Genomic DNA, 22,229 nt, shown 5'->3' on the forward strand with positions numbered 1-22,229 from the left:
GCCCACGTATCGCGTTGCCGTAACCAAATAAACTGAACCAAACGTGAAGCCAAAGGAAGAGAGGACTTTCTACGGGAAACTGATCCCTATTAAGGTGTTAGATACGTAAACCCAGAAAACTCCACGTAGCCATCCTGTTGGCGAGGCGCTAACTTATGATCAACTACCACCGTTCGGTGGCTTTTTTATCCACTCGGCCATATGTGGGCACTCTTAGAAAGCAATAAATACAAATTTACAATACAAAAGTCCACGTTATTGATATGGCGAAAATGGTAAAGGAATCACCCTTTGGGAGCCTGGGTTCGACCCTAATTCGGGACACTAGAAATTGATTCGGGTACGAATGGTTAAATCTTTGCTCATTCAGAGGTCCATATTGTAGGTCTTGTTGAACTGATGACACCGTAAAGAAGAAAAATTCCAGTAGAATTGGGAGTTAAAAATCACCCAGTGGTTTCCTGCTGAGCCCATAACGGGCTTGTACGATGAAGAGTTATAAACCATCAGTGACCCACATTGTTAATCATAAGCGTAATGGGCAGAACTAATTCCCAATGCAGAAATAGCCCGAGCCCAGTGGCGTAGCGTGGGTGTCAGCCACCCGAGGCGGAGGAAAATTTCGCCGCCCCCTTATTTAGGTTTCTGAATTTAAAAGACTAAAATTCAGTTTCGTCACAGAATAAGTGATGAAAAATTCCGTGCTAGTGTTGCCACCTTTTTTAAAATCGCCGACCCTGACGGCAGGTGAGGTTTGTTCGAACAGAAGTTCCTGACGCATGCGTATATCATTTTGCAATGAAGAATAATTTGCAGTGCATGCTGGTTCTAAATCAGTTACAGTTAGTGACTAGAGAGACTTGGGTAGGAGTAACGTAAGTAATCTACATGACTTAGCCCCATTGGAGGTGTATATGAGTACGAACGAATCGTACGAGCAAAGAAGAAAAAAAAAGGCCGACAGGTCGCGCACGATATCCCCGGACGGCGAGTTGGATAATAACACTATTCCCACTATTCCGTGCTCATTTCAATCGGTCCGAATCGTAGGTGGACGAAAATATGAAATAAAATGGTTCAAATTCTTACAAGATATTATTATTATTTATTGTCAAATTTTGCCCCCCCCAAAACGAAATTTTGCCGCCCCCCTACGATACGCTACTGCCCGAGCCATGGGCGTCTGCAGAAAATTTTTCAGGGGTGGGAGGCAGAGCTTTGAGGCAAATAATTACGCAAATAAATTTTTATTTAATTTTTTTGATATTGAAATTAAGACAGACAAAATTTTAAGACAGACAAAGCGTCCCATGGTCGAGGATTTAAGGTTACGTATCTCAATCAGTTATACGATTGTAATTTGTAGAATTTTTCACTCGATCCCAAAGTGCCCCTTCCTGGGATCCAAAGGGACCCTTCCTGGGATTCGAGGGAAAGCAAACGGGACAAATGCCCCGTTTGCTTCCTCCTCGAGCATGGAAAAAGTGTCTTCAGGATGGAAAAGATCATTAATTAAAAGAATAACATTTTATAAAAGATAATGTTAATTGACACTTCAATTTCTATGTCAAGAAAAATAATACCGAATTATTGAATGACATTATATAATAAATTCTCAGTTTAGATAACACTTAATCAACACTGATAAAGTGTGTTAAAGGAGATAAAGGAATTATTGTAATTTCAATTCTCTGAAGTCACCTTAAAACTTCTACTTCTTAGTCTATTCTTTCAGAACAATTATCTTAACAATTTTAGAACAGTCATTGTTAAATATGCTGTATTACTGAAAACTTTATAATTGTTTTACGTAAAAAAATGTAAGTAAAATTAACAAAGATTACAAACAGAAGTTAAAGATAAACTTCAATTGACTATAAAGTATATAAAATTATTATAATTATACAAACAATTGGCTTGTAACTATCACAAAGTGACAACAGTATTTGAGACAATGATTTATGTTTCCGTCTTTGTTTCGTGATCAACTTGTGTGACCAATAGGAAATTCTATTATGAGTTTAACTTTGTTTTCACATATATATTTAATTCTTTACTTTATAAAAGTAGTTTTATTCTATATACTTTGTATTATTTATTATGTTGAATATCTGCTGGCGTGTTTATGGGTGTGAAGTAGGTATTTTTCTTCATTCCTACTGTACTTTATACGTCACCCTCCCAGAATAAAATCTGAGTTACATACCGTCTGCTAAATATTTAAAACTGGATATCTGTGCAATAAACTGACAGGATCATAACAGTAACATTTGTATAACCGGGTCAGATGTATTAGTAACATTATTTAACACAGTTTACAATACAATATCTGGTATGCTGAATTTTGATTAGAAGTTAATTTTCGATCAAAGTATGTCTTATTAAGTGATATCGATTAGATTTCGCTGTGCTAAGCAAGTTGTTACCGTGTTTAACGATTAGATACGGCGAAATTAATCAGTAAATTACTGATAAATCTGATTAATACACCTTGCACAGTTTTCGATTTCAGTGTGTATCGATATAATCAAAAGCCAAAGTTATTGCAGCATGGTCTAGCAATATTTTTCTTAGAACCGTGAGCATATGGGAACAGGAAGGGCAAACGAAGCAGTTGCTCCCTCCTGGAAGCGCGTAAGAAATTCCACAAATTATAATCGTAAAAGTTATTGAGATATGTAACCTTACACCCACGAGCATAGTCTGACTTTTTACTTTCTCCACTGTTATATATGACAGAAGGAAAGTATGGCGATCGGTCAATAAATGACATCCCAAGATTTTTACATTTTTCGACTCGGTGCCTTGAAACTTCTAGAAATGCAAAAATAACTCGGGGGGTAATTTCTGTATGTATGGATGTTAGTGGGCGTGTGTATGGGGCACGATTTTCTTCCCTCTTTGAGGCTTAACGCGTCTGCTTTTTTGTCGAAAATTTCTGAAATTTTGTAAGGAGATTTGTTTATTAGGGAGGTCGATGCTGTTAAATTTTGGCGATTAAAAGTGGTGTGGGTGGGGAGATATGGGAGTCGTGTTATCGCCAGTGGGTGGAACTTAATTAATGACAACTTTACTCATTATTAGCACTTACATTTTTTTTATAAAACCCATCCCTACCTTCATAATTAACCTTTTTGCTATTTTATAATAGTTAAAAATATAAAAAAAATTAAAAATATGATAACAGATGGCGCCACCAAATGTTGCCGCGTAAGTTAAGTAACTCGTTGCTGGATTTTTTTTTTATTTTGCCATCGTTGATATTTCGCAACTTACGCAAGGCTGATGGCACATATTCGCTTTGTCAATGGCTTTCATTGAAGTCAACCGTGGTAACTTAATATCCTGCCTGACCTTCGAAATTCGTTAGAACTTGAATATGCCACCAGTTTGTTTTTTATCCTGTTACTTAATTACCATCTACTATATCCTATATTTTATACGGAAACCGGGACTTAACCAAACATATATTTTCCTACCCCTTTATCAGGACGGCAGGACGGCAGGACGGCCGAATGGCCGAGCGGTCAAGTGGCAGCCCACCGCTCTGGGGGACCCGGGATCGTATCCGGACGGGTCAAAGAATCCCCAGGAATTTTTCGGGGGTGGTCCGTTCGGATATGTCGGGCCCCACTCCTCACCACCTGGTCGCCCCATTGTGGGCCTGGCCGAACCCATAATGGGCCTGCCTTAAGAGGCCCTCTTAGTGCCCACTGGGCGGAAAGAGTATTAAAAAAAAAAACCTTTATCAGATATTTAAATATGGTGAGCCTCATAATCTATACATAAAAGCCAAAATCTGTATGTAGGTATCATGTTTATCAGATAGAGCTCTATACTGTTCAATGTGTCCGCACCAAATTTGGCACGAATATTCTTCGACACCCTAGAAAAAAATTCCAGTAACGAGTTGCTTAACTTTCCCGACAACATTTGATGGCGCCATCTGTTATCATATTTTATTAAAAAGCTTTTTATATTTTTAACTACAGTATTATAAAATGTCAAAAAGCTTAATTTTCAGGATAGGGATGGGTTTTATTAAAAAAAATTGTAAATGCTAATAACGAATAAAATCGTTATTAATTAAACCCAATTTTACTGGAGATACACACCACTTTATCTTACCACCCCTTAGACCTTTAATCACCAAAATTTAATAGCGTCGACCTCCCTAATACACCAATCTTCCTGCAAAATTTCAGAAATTTTCGACAAAAAGGACGGGAGTTATTAAGCTTCAAAGATGATGAACAAAATTGTGCCACCTCCATACATACAGAAAAAAAATCCGAACATTTTTTAATTTCTCGAAGTTTCAAGGTGTCCTGAGCCCAAAAGTGTAAAAATCTTCGGTTGTCATTTATTGACCGATTGCCATACTTTCCCTCTGTGATATATAAAAGCCGGAAAAGTAAAATATGCTATGAAGTTCTCTACTTCCTCTTCACCCCAAACAAGCGTTAACATAACAATGTAAATTCATTATACTCAAGTCAATAAATGCGGATTTTAATAACCAAGACCATTGTTTTTATCCCTTTCTCCCAACGGGATCTCACCAATTCCTCCTTAAAGCCCGAGCAACGCCAGGCACACGCAGCTATTAGAGGAATAACAAAAAAAGAACAAAAAAAAACATATATTGCAGCAAAACTCCACGAACAGCCGAGAAATTCAAAAATACAAATAAAGCCCCGAGGGCTGACCCTGATCCTGATAATCCCAGATTATAAAGACCTAAATATTTCCAAGTTTAATATAGCCTAATGGCTGCACACCCAACGTGATAGAAATTCGATGTCCCCAAGGGCACTTTAACAAAGAAATAATAATTTAAAACATTGTTTCCGAATTCCGAAAGTGTTCACGTAAATAAAAAAAGAGTACACGAAGTACACTCGACTGAAATGTGTTCTTGATGTATCTTTTACTCGCACGAACACTTTCACAGTTGTACATGATAAAATTTACATGCTAAAAGGGTATGAGATAAACATCAGATTTACAGTAGCTTAAGGACAACAGCTGTTAACCAAAAAAATGGTAACCTGCTGCATTCAGATGAGGTCATGAGCAGTAATAGCAAGTTTCAAGGTTTAGTAAACTCCCATCTTTCATATCGTGAAAGCTTTAACACAATGAATTCCTATGGCATTAAGTGCTTGTGTTAGTGATGTTTCTTACGCACGCATGAAGACGAAAGGGAAAGTAATGAATGTCACGCAATGACCCATAAATCATACATGAAATGTACAATTGTTATTGTTGATGTTATGTTGATTATAAAATTTACTATATATAGGACAAAAAAGTGTAGTCAACTTCACGGATAATACGAATTCATATATTATGTTTTTCTTTAAAATATTTTTAATTAATATACAGTAAAAACCTGTGTAAACCGGAATCGCACGGTATCGAATATTGCTTTTCCGGTTTGGCTGGTTTCCGTTATAAACAGGTTTTTTTAAACATAGAAAATCATTCCAATCCGGAGAACTTTTCCCGTTTTGGATAGGTTTACTGTATTTAGGTCAGCACTATTATAGTAAAATCCATTCAAAATGGAACCCACATAAAACGGAAACCTGCCTAAACGGAAGAGTAAACTCAAATATTATCAGTGGCGCGTTATCATATAAGCATTAAGGACAGTTGCCCGAGGCACACACCAACAGGGGGCCGAAAATTAATCTTTTATAAGACAATATTTTCCCCCAAAAGTTTGCTCGAAGAAAAAGTCTGGGGTCAGTACTGTACATGGAGCCCCCTAATTCAAATTTGCCTAGATGACCATGAATCTATAACGCGCCACTGGGTACAGGGTACTACTGGGTACTATTACATTCAGATCTTTTCCTGTACTTATTTCTTTTATTTTATTTAAAAAATGAGGCCCGGGTCCCCTGCCTCTCCCCGGTTACGCTAATGAGTGGGATGATGGAAATCAGACATGAACTTTCTATAAAATTCGAGGATCCGCATGCAACATCCTTTACTATTATCCATTCAGAAGAGTTAACAGGATGATCAAGAGCTGAATTTCCGGATTCGAACTCGATATAGTGAATCTCATGATTTTTCCAACCCTCTGCCATTTGAACCATTCTTCATGCCCACATGGAAACAGCGAGTGTATGAGGATGACGATAGAAGGACCTAATAATCCGCTTCCACTCAGCTCTGAAAATTCATTAACCGGGATCTGAAACCTTGATTCAAAAATCGAAAATTTCGAATCAGGTTTCATAGAGAATCATGGTTTAAACTAGGCCCAGATATATTCGAATAATATTCGGGGCTAGTTTAAACCATGATTCCCCACGCACAGCAAGACTCTATCGCGTGGGAAATCAGGATTTAAACTGGGCTCGATTATTATTCGAATCGTCATTGCCCATGGGCAATGACGTACCCTATCCGTCACGCATATTGAATGACCCATTGCGAGTAATAGGTGCAACTGTGAGCAACTATACGGCATATAAAGTTCAATATTTCATTATAATTAATCAGTCTTTCAGACGTTTCTGTATCCTTGGAGTCATGTATTATTGGCTCTCATACAAGAATTCATCATTAGAATTTCAACTGCGGCAAGAAATATTGAATACAATGAGTAATTCCTATTAACAGAAAGAATTGCGCGTCCTGTTTGACAAGTTCTTAGATTTTTAGATGAACTTTCGAATTTCCAAGAACAATCAATTTCGAACGAACTGTGACGTTTGGTAGCGTAATTTACATAAACCAAAAACTGAACAAACATAAATAATTAGAATGATTTCTCGACACTTCGCAAGATGTGTCCTTGCTTCTTAAATATAATTTGCATAAAGCTGGTACACTTGCACATTTTAGATACATAAAATTGATAAGTTTAATACATGTAAAGAGATAATAATTGAGTGATTAAATGCGTGTTTTTAAGCAGAAAAAGTTTTCGGTAACGTATTTTCAAAAATGATTACAGCTTCTAAGCTTGGTGATCTGTCATAGATATGTCGGGCCCACTCCTCCCCACCCTACTCCCGATTGTGGGCCTGCAACCGAACTTACGATGGGCTTACATCTTAGTTCCCATAAAGCGAGAAAATTTAAAAGAAAACCCACCTTGGCTCTCAATTGGAGAGTTGCGAACTTCTCTTAGAGATGCCACAAAACTTGTGTACAGACATTTATCACTCCAACGCAATTAAATTTGGTATGGTAGACGACACGCGAAGGACACTTTTGTAAAAAGTCTTAGTAATAAAGCTCTTGGTGCTGCAAGCAACAAAATCTTATTTGTTGCTTGCAGCACCAAGACGTTAGCGACAAGCGTACTACTCAATGGGGTCTCCATTCTGAAGTGTCTTTGACAGCCAACTGTAATTGTTTCTCTATGATGTCATCTTTCAAGGTTGGCGAATTTGCAACATGCCATCAATAAACCACAATTTTTAAATATGCTCCAACCAAAATTCACACGGATTAAGTTCTAAAAGGAATATCTTCTGAAATGCCACCATACCAAATTTAAGCTGCATTTGATAAATATTGCTCTAGACAGCGATGACTAGGAATGGTCACCCAGTATGAGATCATTTTCGATGCGACCCTGACATGTCGCGCGCTACTAGCTCAAAAATGTTGAGAATCACTGTTCTACATTAAAATACAAGCAAATTATAACGATATATATATATAACGGTTAAAGTGTTAGTATGTGCTCTTGAGGATCCGGCCGGGTCGAAAAACCTCATATTTACATATGATGATGCGGAAATTGAAGATGTTCGCTGCATCATGCGATGACCTCATCATGATATATACAATGGCCTCGAGGATGGAGATTCGATTATACTAGAGGAGTGCCGAACCGGATCCCACGTAACAATGGAAGAATAATCCGACCAATCAAATCAAGCTGGAAATTCTAAGCACTAGTTTCCATTTGTCATAATGATAGAAATTAAATTTCTGGTTTCTTAAACTGCCAATGGCGCCTTTCCTCCAGCAATAAATTTCCAACGCGTGGCAAGGGCGCCGTCCTATTTCCTGTTGTTCAATATAATGAATTTAATGTTCTTTCGGGGCATTTTAGTGGAATCTCCAAAAGCCTCAAGGACAATTATTTGTTTCTGCGAGAAGAATACAAAAAGCGAAAAAATCACATTCATCTATCATCAACACAGTAGTGACAGATTCTTCTGAAGTCCATTCCAATGCTCTTCACGTCCAATGTCATTTGTTAGCCTTAGAAAACTTGAAATGACCTTTATCTACTGAATTTGAATAACCTCTTTTTTTACACTAAACTTTATTTATTTATTTTTTTAAAAGTAAATTTCATTAATCCAAATACATTTTCGCAAATACATCTATACCTCGTGTTAATGCGCTTTTAAACGTTCAAGGAGTAAATTATGGACAAAAATGATTAAATTGAGCCAGATGATTTCTAAGTTACTTTTCTTCAAATAATGCCCATTTTTTCATGGCAAAGTTCATTCAACTAGAGTGAAGTACGACGACAAAAGGAGAGAGAACTGATACCGGCAAGTTCAATGCCACGGTGTCAATGTCTTTGTAACCGTTCAACTTGTTTTAAGCTCAAATCAGGAATTTAATACTTTTAAATATTGATACTTTAACACTATTCGCAAAGTAATTACAATCTTTAAAAAACTCCATTTTCTGGGGTATAAACTATACACGTTTTCAAGGTTAGATACTGTATTTGTCTAATATTTAAACAGACCTTCGACTAAAAAATAAACAAGGCTACTCCAATTGGCAAGAATTCGAATAATAAGCATTCCTGACAGAATATAGTCCTCATTACATAGTTTTGTCCTATTTACATTTAAATAACCACCCTCCCCAAAATAATTATGTATGCTCGAACCCCCAACAACGGCGCCATCTTTTTATGTTCTCGTCGTTGGCCGTTGTTTACAGGTTTGTGTTACAACGGCCATTAATAAACAACAAAAATATAGATTTAGATGAGATATTTACTCCAGTATAATTTTTTTTTATACTTAATTTTTTAAATACATTGGTGGTATATTTATTACAACAACAACAAAAATACAATAGATCAGATAAAGAAACATCAGGTCCAGTAAAATACAACACGAAAATATAGTGTCAAGGAATCATCATTTTTAGAAACTTGTTTAATTAAAATTATTCTATTTTATTTTATTATTTTTTCAACTAAGCATTTTTATACTCAATAATTATAAATAAATGTGACCTGGATCTTTTTATCCTGTGGCATATTAAAAATTCTACTTTCATTACACACAAAACACAGGGGGAAACACGAATATTTAATAACTGTTTAATAAATTTAACAACCGTATTTATGGTGAATATCACAAAATGTTTAACACTGAATACCTCATTCACCCTCGGTGGTCCTGCCACCGTTTTTGTTTTAAAAAACTATGGTACAGACTAGATATATACAAGAAAATAAGTGTCACCCTAGAAGCTACACCGTTGTTAAATTGGCATCACTAAGTTTAACGACGTTACCGTTGGCTTCTAGTTTTTTATTCAGCAATTCTTCCGCTTCCGGTAACGTTAGCGCGTGCTCTTTGGTGGCTGATATTGTGGCGAGGTCGCTTTCGTCACCGTAAGGACCCCTCTTCCTCCTCCTCCAACAGTCGTGCGAGACCGAAAGTAGAACGGGCAAGAGGAACAAGCTATGCAACATGGCAAGGATTATAACTAGAAATACCACCTTGAAAAAGGTGAAGAACACGTAGGAAGGTGAAATAATCAGTACTGAGATTCCTAGAATGGTGGACACGCCACACTGTATAACAGGGAAACCGACAGCGTACAGGGCATCACGCATTTTCCCGTCACCTGTCAATTTCGGCGAAGTGATGAAACAATAAGAAACGTGAGCCGCGTAATCTACAGAGAATCCAATACACATAATGAGACTTATCATAGAAATAGTGTCGAGATTCACGTTCCACAAAGTCATATAACCGATGACACCGATTTCTATGGAGATAATGGTGAAGGCGGTCCAGATGGAGCAGCTGATACTTGGAATGAAGAAGAGGAAGACCACCATCATGACGGCTGCTGCCACGCTGATAGACTGGAACGTGGTCTTCCCCACCATGAGAAACTGATCGATGAATATGAACATGTAGTGCTGTACGAATGTTTTAAATGGCAGATCGGAGGCCAGTTTCCTCAATTCTAAAAGCATGTTGATCTCGTCGTTGGGGTGCGCAGTGTAATTGGTCTGGATGAAGAACCGACTGGCCAAAATTTCGGTCCCGTTCTCGTTGAAGAGTACGTCTGATTTAAATCGTTCCGTGGCGGGTATCCTCAAAAATACGTCTTTTAAGCCTTTTATGAAGCCCTCCTTAGTTTTGACATCGTAATCTTTCACCAGGAACGATGCCTCGTTGAGGAATTTCAGGTACCACCTCAACCAAGATTCGGATAGGCTCGAGTCTGATATGTAACGATTTCTTTCGAACTTCTGCAAAGCGTTTTCTAACTGATACTGTATCTCCGGATCCGAATAGTCGAGAGGTTGGTCGACGATCACTTGAATCCTTTCTTTGTAATAGCTAAAATGCTTGTTGTACATGGTGAAGAAGGTTATGGCATACGAGTCTAGAGGAAAAAGTCTTATAAATTCGATTCCCTCCTCCAACTGAGTACAACCCCAGAAAGATATACCAAGATTACCAACAAATAGCAGCACCACAAAAATTTTAACGGAGGTGTAGCTTAGCAATTTCCCAAATCGATCGCGAAAGAACACCATTATCATGTGTTCGTGCTTACTTTCGACGGTGTCTTTGTCGCTGTTCGAATTACACAAGATTTTCGTCAAACAATTTTTTCCTTCTAAAATAAAATAAAATTATAAAACAATTTTCAAAACTTAAATATAAAACTGCGAATTATATGCTGACCTGTTTTAAAGTTTCCTAGAGGGATGCATATGGCAGCGTGCAGTTGTTTCTCTTCGGCAAACCCACTTATGGCCATTGTTCCACCAAAGAAAGTAATTTGGTAAAGGTACGTAAAGAAAACACATACGGCCGCATATGAGCAAAATATGCGTACAGAAGGAAAAGGGGTGCTTATCCCAATTAGAAAAGAAAGGAAATTAGTCAAGGAGGTTACAGTGATAGAAACTCCAGCTTCTGAATAGGCATCTGCAAGTCGTTCCTCCACACTCTTGTTTCGATCCGTCCTCCTCCACGATGCAAGCATAACAAAAGTGTCGTCCATTCCTATACCTGTTGCATAAAAAAAGGGACAATTTTACGTCTTCGTCATAACTTTATGCATAATACACACGAAAATAAACTCACCTGCCATAAGAAACGGCACAGCAACATTGATGTCGATGCAAGATACGCCACAGTACATCATCAGGCCGAAACCACTAATCACTCCTATTGCAGTGGATATTAATCCTAATATCCCAGACCAAGGTTTGCTTCGTACCCAATCTGTAGTAGCGCAGGTGACAGCAGAAAACACTACCAAAATCACTACAACCGTCAGGTACATTGGCAAGAGAGATAGAACTGTTCGGTTCAATTCCTGTTCTAAAGATAACGAGACGTATCTTCCTATCTTGATTTCTTCGTAATATGCAGTTTCTAATTTGTCCAAAAATGCATTTTCCCACAATAATGCCTTCTTTTCTTTTATTGGATCGCTGTAATCTAAAAAGTACATCAACCTAATTGACCTGGCCGTCGTAACGTAGCCGTTTTGGTCTAGTGTAACACCGCCCAAATTGGCAGCATAAAAAGTAAAGTTATACGTCTTAGAGTTAAATTCGATAGGGTATCGGAGCTTCCTCGTGCCCTTCTCCAGTGCCTTCATCCTTTTCCCTACCACCAAAATGTCATTCCTGAAACAATCACCGTGATTCCTAGCGCACAGATTTCGGTACTTTAACAATTTACCTTCCCATTCTATCGTTATATTTTGAATTGTTCGATGAACCTGAAACACCTGGCGAAGGATGGATTTTCGGAACATGGTTCCACCGTCTTTGGCTTCGATCACCACCCATCCTATTCTACCAATCCTGGTAGTTCTTCCGGGATCGAAAGATGAGGTAGTGTTAAGTGGAAAAAGTTTCTCCACTCTGTTGCGTGCATCCCACGCTTCTCCTGCTATGGGAGTGTATAGATACTCGGGATCTTGTTCGTAATGAAACCTCTTAATACCGGTAGACAAAAGGCCGGATAATAGGAAAGGAATAAGTATAAAATATCCGGGATGCCTAGCTATCAGCACTCCCATCTTTGAATAAAAGTTGGCCATTAACTGCCCCGTGCACCCGAACTTCATGATCTAACAAACACAAAAAAAAGGCATAAAAACGTGTATAAATATTCAAATTCTAATGAAATTATAATGAAAATTTAAAATACCTTTCTGGCAATTTAATCGATATTCGGCTGATAAATTAAGGCACCTGCAAGAACACCAGAAATTGCATTCAGATAACATTTAAGAGAGCGAGTACTTAGTAAATACAATACGAGTACTTAGTAAATACAATACGCGCTTCTCATGCCAATTACACTTTTATATTTGATTTCACTCGTAATTAATAAATATTATCCAATGAGCAAATTCTCATGCAATATTATGATTCTGGTCACATGAATATGACTCATTTTCGACACTGGAAAATCCCAAACATGATCCTTCTTGGCTCCAAGCCAACAGAACGAATATGCCTAAGAAACATGAATTCATTCATCGTGTAACTCGTTAGCAGCTCAATTATTTTAACAAGTGTAACTTATACACGTATAAAAAATAGTTTACGACATAAATAAATACTAATAATGCTTTTAATAGACAATTCAGACGAGGAAAACGTGAAGGAATACAATTCGATTTATAATTACACCCGTAACTTCAATTTACACTCAACCTTACACTTTAATTTATAATTATAAGCATCTAAATTAGCATTCGGTTAATTTCTATCGATGTGCAATTTACTTCCTTAAATTATCATCGTTAATTCAGTCAAGTGAAGAGAAAAATCTCGGTAATTAGTAACGCTAACACCGCATTTGACTAGTATTAACTTTCACTAAAAAAATGCAATTTTAATTGTTTTCGTACGCCAAAAAATGCATTCTGCACAGCTTATTTAGTAAGTAAACTAGGTCGGCAGAACTCCGTTAGTATTTTTTTCCGCGTTTAAAGTTCGCTACGTGATCGCACTCGGGCTCAAAGTTCACACGAAAGAAATCTGAAGTAACACAGGATCCGAGCGTTACATCACACCAGAAGCCAAGCTGGCTCGGTGCCAAACGAATCAGAAAAGGAACCCGAAATAATGTAATTAAACTTATAACCCGAGATTAAATAATATTTAAGTTATCTAACTTTACAACGTCACAACAAAGAGTCCAAACTTCACAATTAGAAATCCTTACCTCGACTGTTTTCACATCGGCGTGTTGCGAGTGAGTGTCTGTGATTATTGCCGATCCAGTTGTTATATGGTCTAGCAGCGAGTACCTGTCATTAACGAAGGTCGTGGGACATAGAGTCTCGTGATACTGACTCACAAAGGAGACACGCATCGAAAGTTACCGGTTCCACCCCGAACGAGACCTTATCCCGACATCAGAAAAGTAAAGAAAGAGAAAAAATGCAACATCCTAACCGTTTAAAGACAACTATACATTAGCCGAATGCAGCGTGTCACATATATACACAGCTTAATTTTCGATACAGCCAATCAGATTGCTGATACGCGATATTCGAAGGAGAAAATAAATATATATATATTTTTGAATCGAGATCGGTTTACGTTCACTTGGATTTGTAATAACATCCTGACCTTATTTGATATCATTTATTCATCGACGAAGATTCTAATAATAAAGTATCGATAAAATTGCATGGTGCAGTTTTAAAGTTTGTGCCCAAACTTCACAACACAACACATGCACATACATACACACAAAAAAATTACACCTGACAATATAGTAACATGTAGAAAAAAAACTTTTGCAAGTTTTTTTTTTGTTTAAACCGATTATGTTCCTGTTTTGAATCATTTAAAATTATGCAATATCGATTTTCCGATTGTTTATTTTGTCCTTTCTAAACAATGCATAATATAAATTTCATAAATAATTCATCATTTTATTTATTTATTATTGTTTAAATTTCTAACATTTTAGAAAACTTATTTATTGATTTCTCAGGTGATCTGCCCGATTTAACATTTAAACAGCGTATTACACATTTCTTTCTTCACATTGTACTGCGCGTGTTGTATTATATTATGTTGCGCGTGTTGTTTTATGTTGTGTAGTAAGTGTATTATGCTGCGTTGTGTGTATATAGACAGGCAGATTAAAATCTACGTAATCTTTAAACTTTTAAAACATGTCAAAAACTTAAAATATTATGTTAACTTAAACACGTGAAAAACGACACTTCTAATTCTTTAATCATAAAATAAAACTAATTGGTAATTTCTGTCATATGACACAACAAAAAAAGGGTAATAAAAACCGAAGAAATCATTTATTCATTAACATTTTATTCTTAAATATTTTTTTCCTAACCTTTTATAGACTTAAAACAATTTCCAAATCTGTTTCGAAAACCATTTGTAAACAAGGTTTAGATTTAAAACAAAAATTGTAAATAAAACCCATTTTAATTTATTTATAATTTATTAAGGTTAAAAACCCGTTCCCGTATTTACCGCCCATCTCTAATTTTTACAATATTTGAGTGAAGTTATTACAGTTAATTTCGTTTCTTGGTTTTACAAAAGAAAAATCTTTCGAATCTTCATATTCCCAGTCTATAAAAATTACAGAAACAAAACAAATAAAATAATAATTAAGAACTGAGTTGAGTCATTTCCAGTTTCTACTTTCTAAACCTGTATTTAATTCTACAATTCGTTTCTAAATTTCCAAGAAAATTGTCGACACGTTGGTAACTCTGAAACAAAGGAAAAAAAGAATCCTAAAAATATGACGAAATGATCAGATTAATGCCTAATTAATTAAGTAAGGTGCTCTGTTTCTTCTCTGTCAAGTCATTTGTTTTCGTATTTAAGTCATTACAAATCTCGTTCGTGACCTCGCCTTTGTTCTCTCAATCAACGGCGGGGGGCTTTTTCTTAGTGTCTTAAACATTACGAGACACGCAAAGATAACTTCAATTGTCTTAACAGTTTAGAATGGCCATTAAACCGTTTTCACTTATTAATTATTCTAATTTCTGTACAATATTTTACTTGTTTCTAACACTAAAAGTTCTTAAATCACTACTAAACAACGCTTTGTTCTCTCACAACTGACAAAAATACGTTTAGCTCGCCATTTTCGGGCGAATTCCGCGTACGAGCCTTATTAATAAACATCCGATTCGTTCTATAAATTAACACAAACAACCGTAACATACTGGTGATTAAACCGTCACAGGACAAAAAATATCACGTGAATACACACACTACAATTAAAGACACTATATAGAAACAATACGACTTACACTTAAGAGCTCCGCATAGGAAGAGAATATATTAAACAGATTCAAGCTCGGTACTTCCAGACGTTGAAAAAAAGTGCGTCACTTCCGGTCGGGAAGTGAGTGACGTCATAGAATCCAATGACAGCTACGAAGTACACGTGCCATTTATATTTTTATCGCTTCGATTTAATATTATAAATAAATTATATAATTTATTCTTTTCTTTAACGTACCCAAATGGCCCGATTATTATTATTATTATTATTATTATGTTTTTTTTTTTTTACAAAGAACAGACGTATGTCAGTGTAACAGGATATATTTTAAAAATTAGGACAATACAACGTTTTCAATCTTCGACCTCGTTAAATGCGAGAAGACTTAAAGGTCGCTTTAATCACGTTTTGTAAGAAATTCAAGTCGGAATTTTCAAAATATGGGGCTATCACGTGTTCCATATGCCATTTTCATAAACACGTGATCAGAATTAAAGCTCAGTTTTCCAGTTTTGGTGTTAATGTGCACAACCCTTCACTACCCGTTATTAAAGGGATCCCTTCCTCGATTATATTCTAACGTCTCAACCTTTCGTGGGCATCTTTCCCGCAATTATCGTAAAGTTCAAATACGTCAAGAGATTTATCTCTTGACGTATTTACCAAAAACTATCCTTAATTCACCGAACGATAATAAAAATAAAAAGTAATCAGAGATGCTTTCACTATCGTTCGATAAGGAAAAATCTTACGTAAAAACGTAATAAAATCGATGCCTTTTGGGCAGATTTGGCCAAAATACACCCACGAATCTTATAATGTATTGAGGTAGCGAGGTGTTAAGTATCCGTCAACTTGCGTAAATAGACGAAACACGAGTTTGTAACCAAAAAGGTTAGTGCACTTGACCAAAATACGGAGCAACACACTATCAGTTTCTATTGTTGTGGTCAGTAGTAACAAGTACAGGGGAGAGAAATGAGGTCTCGCGCACGCAAAAGAAGACGTCAGACTTGGATAAGATGGCGGAATGATTTATTCCTGATGCTCTTTTGACTAATTAAAAAAAAAAGGTGTTGTTTCATTCAACCTTCTCTGAAGGTCCCCATACAAAGGCGATGGTAACAACTGGCTGTTTACAATACAGAAGAAACCAGTTCGGTCACGAGATTTAATAGCAGAAATAATAGTTTTCATGTGATGTCCGGTCTGCAACTTAAAAACGTTACCTTGAAAAATATTAAATGAATCACATGCCTAGAAAATCACATGATTCTGTCGAAAAATGCCACGTGTAAACAATGGTTTAGAGGTGCTAATTTTACAGCAAGGTACACAAAATATTAAAAAAGAAATCACGGATAAAAGCAACTAATTTAAGAATCTATGATATAAAATCCCAAGATCCGAGGAATTCAGAAAAAAGGGGCCAAGGAATTCTGCATATTAACACTCGCTGGACACTGCTAAACACAATATTAACACTTTAATTCGCCTTCACACTAGTTAATGCTAATATTTAATTAACGTTAATTAATGTGGAGCCGAATTAAAGTGTTAATCTTGTGTTTAAGCAGCATAAAGTGTTAATCTTGTAAGTTTAAACCTAAGAAATTAACGTTGATACTTAATTACCATTAACTAGTGTAGTGTGATCTTCACCATAAACTATTAGAAATAAAAAGGAGTTTATTCTGATTTACGATGTATTTAAATTTAAAAATATAGATAAAAACTTTTCAGGAAGTCTACCTTTATCTCGATTTTACATTTTTATAAATGGCCTGAAGGGAGTAATAAATAACTAATAAATATACAATTTATAAAGGCACTAGATAATGATATTTCTTCATTTTTCTCGTAATTTTAAATATAACTAATACAGATCCTTAACTGTAATAAATCGGCTTGTTTCAATACCTTGATGCAGCTGACATAATGATTGAAAAATCATTAAGTTGCACCAATGCATCTTAACTCAAGATAAATTGCATTATCATCGATTTAACTCAATAAAACATTCATTTTATGAATTATTCGCTTTACAATTGAATATTACACAACATAAGTGAACATTAAACAATGGAACTGTCTTGCGATTTCGCGAGAAACTTAAAACATCGCATGCGACGTCGCGAGATCCTGATAGCGAGAGGAAAAAACAAATTTAGTTTCATAATACCTAAAATCGTGGTGAAATGAAATATTCATCTTGTACGCAAACTATTGAAGTTGTGAGTATTAAAAAATGTACAGAATTTAAACGCGATTTTTTATTTTGCGACGGAGAGATGAGACAGTTTAAGCATCTAAAAATACATTTGTCCTTTGTTAATTATATACTTAGCAAAGTCTATAATTGCAAAACAATGCATGAGTAGCTCAAATAAATACCGAGATGCCATTAAAAGTGAGTATGTAATATAATAACATAATAAAACAACTATAAAAGGCATTATAGCCCAGAGAATTTAAGTATCGCGTGGCGATTTCGGACATTTTTTTTTACTTATTAAATTATAATTACAGTAATAAACCGCTATAATAATTATATATAGATCTTAGAAGAATATCCAACGATGTTTAAGTTAATTTGAGATATTAATTAATAAATACAAGCGTAAAAAAGTATTAGAAACGAATCGCGACTTTCAAGGTGAAGCGACGCGCGTTATCGCATGAGTTTATATAATAGCGTACTTCGTGAAAATTACAAAGTAATTATCTACAAATATTTATATAACTGTAAACTATGATATATTTATAAGTTATATTTTGCTGAAATATTCCCGAATACAATTTAAAATTGGATAAATTGTCTCGCGACATGCTGCCAAGCGATTCTTTCTACGCTAGTGAATGGGACGTTAGTAGCAATTTATTCAATCAAGTGTCGTACAGGAAGTAAAGCGAGATGAGATGCAAGTAAGAGAATGAAAGTTCCACGCATCGCTTGACCTTAACTAGTTATAAAATGTTACATTTTTCTATAATTCGACCTTCTTTGGTGCAATTTAACTCAAGAATTAGCTCTCAATAAGCCATGAAGTCATGCAATATGACCTCATGAAGTTCAGTGAAGCTCTAAGAAGTAAATTCTCCAGCAGAATTTTGGTGAAATCAGTAAATATTTTCAGGAATAAATTCGTTATTAATGCTTAGAAAACGACTGTAAACTTCCAAGAAATTCTAATAATTTGTGAGTTTTTCTGTGATGTAAATTCTTGAAACATGTCCAAAAATATACAATTTCAAGGATAACACTTATTACTATTCAGTTTTCAATCAGGATGCACTTTAAATTGATGATACTTTTTGAAATTAAGGAGACAAAACTGAATATTTTTGCTTATATCTAAATCAAGTATAAAATTATTAAAAGAAACTGCTTAAAAATATATATATTTATACTTAAAATCACAAACATTTTTATATATTTTAATAAAATAAATTGCCATAAACAATCAAAAGTTTGTAGAAATTACATGTAACTTATCTCCTGTACACTAACTAAATTTACATCACCTTACATAATACTCCAAACTGATATTTTTAGCATTAAAATTAGTCTAGATACTTACACATTTTTACTATTTATTACTATAACTTATTGTGACATGCTTATCTTGAAGGCATAATCATTTGATAAGAGAGTTGATACTGAAAATTTATTATAAAATAAATTTATAAATGGATTAAATTAAATTAAAGTTGATAATTTACTTCTACATAGTAATTCTTAAAATTTATTTATGTAAAAAATTTTTTAATTTAAGCTTTAAAAATAGAACAGTCTTGCATATTTTTTTTTTTTTATTATTCTTAGATTAACAATAGATTTAGCCATTTAATAAGCATTTATTATGTTGCAGCTGGGTTAATGAATATTTTGTAAAGTTAATTATACATCCTGTCGTTTTCTTTTGTCTCCTTTGTTTTCAGAACACATATAAGACTTTTATTTGTTTAGTTGATCTGGTTATTACTGATGGACCCATCAAATAATTGCATGATAATCCGATATTGTGAGACCGATACAATCGACATTTATTAAGTAGCTAAACAATGCTTTTCTTAGAATGATAATTACAACTGTTGCTCCGTTCATAGGAACACTGAGCCCATTAATACAAGGATACAGTATCAGTCATTATTATTATGAAGTGTGCTGAAGCAAATAAGAGTGAGTTTATGTGTATATAAATTTGCTGTACATTACAGACATGTATATAATGTTTATTAATATGTTTTAAGTGATGTGTGTAGGGCAGTGTGAGCCTCAGCCTTATCTAAGCTTTGTACAAAGAAGTTCCAGAGTACCTTGAGCTTGCTAATCAATGTATAAATAGTGTAAATTTTGCACTCATTTTCTCTTGGTACCCTGTGCAGCTGCATAGGATGCCAAGAGAAAATGGCCTTATACTAGTGATCAATGAGAAATTCTTTATACTAGTGTTAGCTCTGGTACCTAGAGCCAGCACTAGTATAAGGCAATTAGTTTCTGACAAAAATTCTAAAATAATTTTATTAATTGTTTAATTAGTACTATTTTTAGTTTAATATTAAATTAATTAACTGTATTTTTACACATGTAAAAATCAACTTATTACTTTAACTTTTGAATTTTAATTTTAATTTGTCTTCAATTCTAAAATACAATCTTTAGAAAAAATTAAACTAAAATGTTTACTATTAAGGAATTTAATGTAAGACATTAACAAAATTAAAAATATCTGTAACAATAAATTTTAAATATAATAATATTAATAGATATTTTATACATAAGATAATAAAATGAGAGAACAATTTCCAATTTTTTTGTAGTCCCTCTTTCATTTTTAAATTTTCTATCAACAATTGTCAAAATTAAACAAATAAAGTGTAGGTTTTATATATAATTATGAATAATAAATGCTATCAAATCCATTGTCATCCATTGTGTCATTTCAAGGTGAAATATACATGCATTATATCCATATTAATTAATTTAAGAAACATGTATTTATCAATTTATTTGTGTCAATATATAGTAGATACATGGATGCTTGCCAAAAATTTTAAGACAACGCCTTAGACATTTCAAAAAATCGGACAGCTCGACTCTTAACCTTTGAGAACTTAAAATAACAAGAAAATATGCAGACAAGCGAGGCTATTTGCATTTCTTAGCCAAAAAAATCTGCCCTTATGTCTTATTTTATACAACTGTAACAATTACATTAAATGACATCTTATCAGCCATAAATATAAACAGTCAGATATAAACAATATTGACAGAGCTAATAAATAAGCACAGTCAATATAATTTAAGCATAAATTACAAATTTATTTTGCTCTTGTCTCATTTCAATCATTGCTAGATTATAAATTTCCAAATTATTTTGCCATTTTGAATCTGATTACTGAAAGTGTCATTAGATTTGATTAAGTATAACTTGATAATTAAATGTACCACGTGATTACTTAGTAATCTGAGTTTATAAAAGTGATTTTTCTTTTTTTTTTATTAAAATTTCACGATAAGAAAGAGAGAAAATGCTGATAATTTGGCAAGGTTTATCTTTCAATAGTTTTTTTTTTCTTTCTAATTTATATTTGTATAGGGATTGTTAAAGGGATTGATAGGAATATTCACCTTTCAATTATATCTAAACTGAAACAGGTTTCTTTAGAGATCAAGGTTGAGTATGTTTACCTTTCCTCTTAAGAATCCAGACGAACGAAGCGCATGACTTCCTCCTTATGTTTCCTTTGCCTTCATCTCTTTTACGCTTATAAATTCGCTCTGTTATGACTGTTACACGTGAAAAATATCAATTTAATCCTCATAATTTAGTACAGTTACTCGATTACGAAGGCATTTTTCCTTCGGACTGTTAAAATCAAAACAAAACACCAGAAAAAAATAATACGAACATTCGTCTGTTTACAAAAAGTAGCGCCCTCTGGCTAAGGAAGTTAAGTTACGGTTTAAATGTAAATGACATATAATCAAACGAGTATTTTATTGTTTTAATTTATTTTAATAAAGTAATATATTAATGATTTGAATAAGATTAGTAATATTTTTATGTTTTTAATTATAACATTTTATAACATTAATAATGATTCGGATTCCGGCGTTAACGTTAGCGTTGACGCTATTGATTTTCTCAAATAACTAATGAGATTTGACGCGTTATAATAATCTGATACGGGATTGGTCAATCCGAAAATACTCTAAACTAATCTCGATCGTTAACGGTCGACCGAAAACGCTTTACGTTATATCGCCGCAACATTTTAAAACCATGGCGATTGGTTAAAATGATTCTATTTGTAGAAATTACAACCAATTAAAAGTGTAAACAGATACAATAAATTACGAATCTTACCTATTTCGTTTGAATTAGTAGAAGAGCGTAAACAAAGGCCCTCGATCCTTTCTTCTTCAATGTTAGAATGCGTTTAAGAAAAAAAAAAGAGCAGAAAACCGTCTATACTAGTTTTAATAAATTAAATCCGGTTCTGTCATTCTATGAATTATTGTCAGGTCATAAGTCTATAAGTTCTTGTGCCGCAGTTGAGGTCATTAACTTGGTAACTTATTTATACTTGGTAGTGTATATAAATGCATTGACTTCAAGAAGACGAAGAACAGTAGCACGGCGAGGATGCAATTAAAATTAATTATCGGTGTTGTTAGAACAAAACTGAAACACAAATTATGTT

General features: G+C 34.5%; 1 protein-coding gene across 3 annotated transcripts; it reads right to left on the bottom strand.

The window, feature by feature from the left end:
- Positions 1-8,870: 8,870 nt before the first annotated feature.
- LOC111623195 (patched domain-containing protein 3-like) lies at positions 8,871-21,453 on the bottom strand. 3 transcript variants are annotated; one of them, XM_023365688.1, is made up of 5 exons: positions 15,544-15,743; positions 12,432-12,475; positions 11,352-12,351; positions 10,947-11,276; positions 8,871-10,878 (listed from the first exon to the last, which is right to left on the bottom strand). In XM_023365688.1, exons 3-5 carry the CDS (start codon positions 12,346-12,348, stop codon positions 9,488-9,490), a joined length of 2,718 nt encoding a protein of 905 aa, XP_023221456.1. In that variant the 5' UTR covers positions 12,349-12,351; positions 12,432-12,475; positions 15,544-15,743; the 3' UTR covers positions 8,871-9,487. The 3 variants fall into 3 exon arrangements, with proteins under 3 accessions (XP_023221456.1, XP_023221455.1, XP_023221454.1); XM_023365687.1 differs by lacking the exon at positions 15,544-15,743 and adding an exon at positions 21,214-21,453 and having other exon boundaries at positions 8,872-10,878; XM_023365686.1 differs by lacking the exon at positions 15,544-15,743 and adding an exon at positions 13,458-14,142 and having other exon boundaries at positions 8,872-10,878.
- Positions 21,454-22,229: the final 776 nt, after the last annotated feature.

Source organism: Centruroides sculpturatus, unplaced genomic scaffold (genome assembly GCF_000671375.1).
Source record: "Centruroides sculpturatus isolate CEXI.00-Female unplaced genomic scaffold, Cexi_2.0 scaffold8, whole genome shotgun sequence".
Lineage (NCBI taxonomy): Eukaryota > Metazoa > Arthropoda > Arachnida > Scorpiones > Buthidae > Centruroides > Centruroides sculpturatus.

What these genes read in the sequence shown, in the direction of transcription:
- LOC111623195 (XM_023365688.1), bottom strand. Translation starts at nt 12,348, where the DNA reads ATGAAGTTCGGGTGCACGGGGCAGTTAATGGCCAACTTTTATTCAAAG. An exon ending in TGTGCCGTTTCTTATGGCAG is followed by an intron (nt 11,277 to 11,351) that starts GTGAGTTTATTT and finishes TTTATGCAACAG; the next exon opens with GTATAGGAATGGACGACACT. An exon ending in TCTAGGAAACTTTAAAACAG is followed by an intron (nt 10,879 to 10,946) that starts GTCAGCATATAA and finishes ATTTTATTTTAG; the next exon opens with AAGGAAAAAATTGTTTGACG.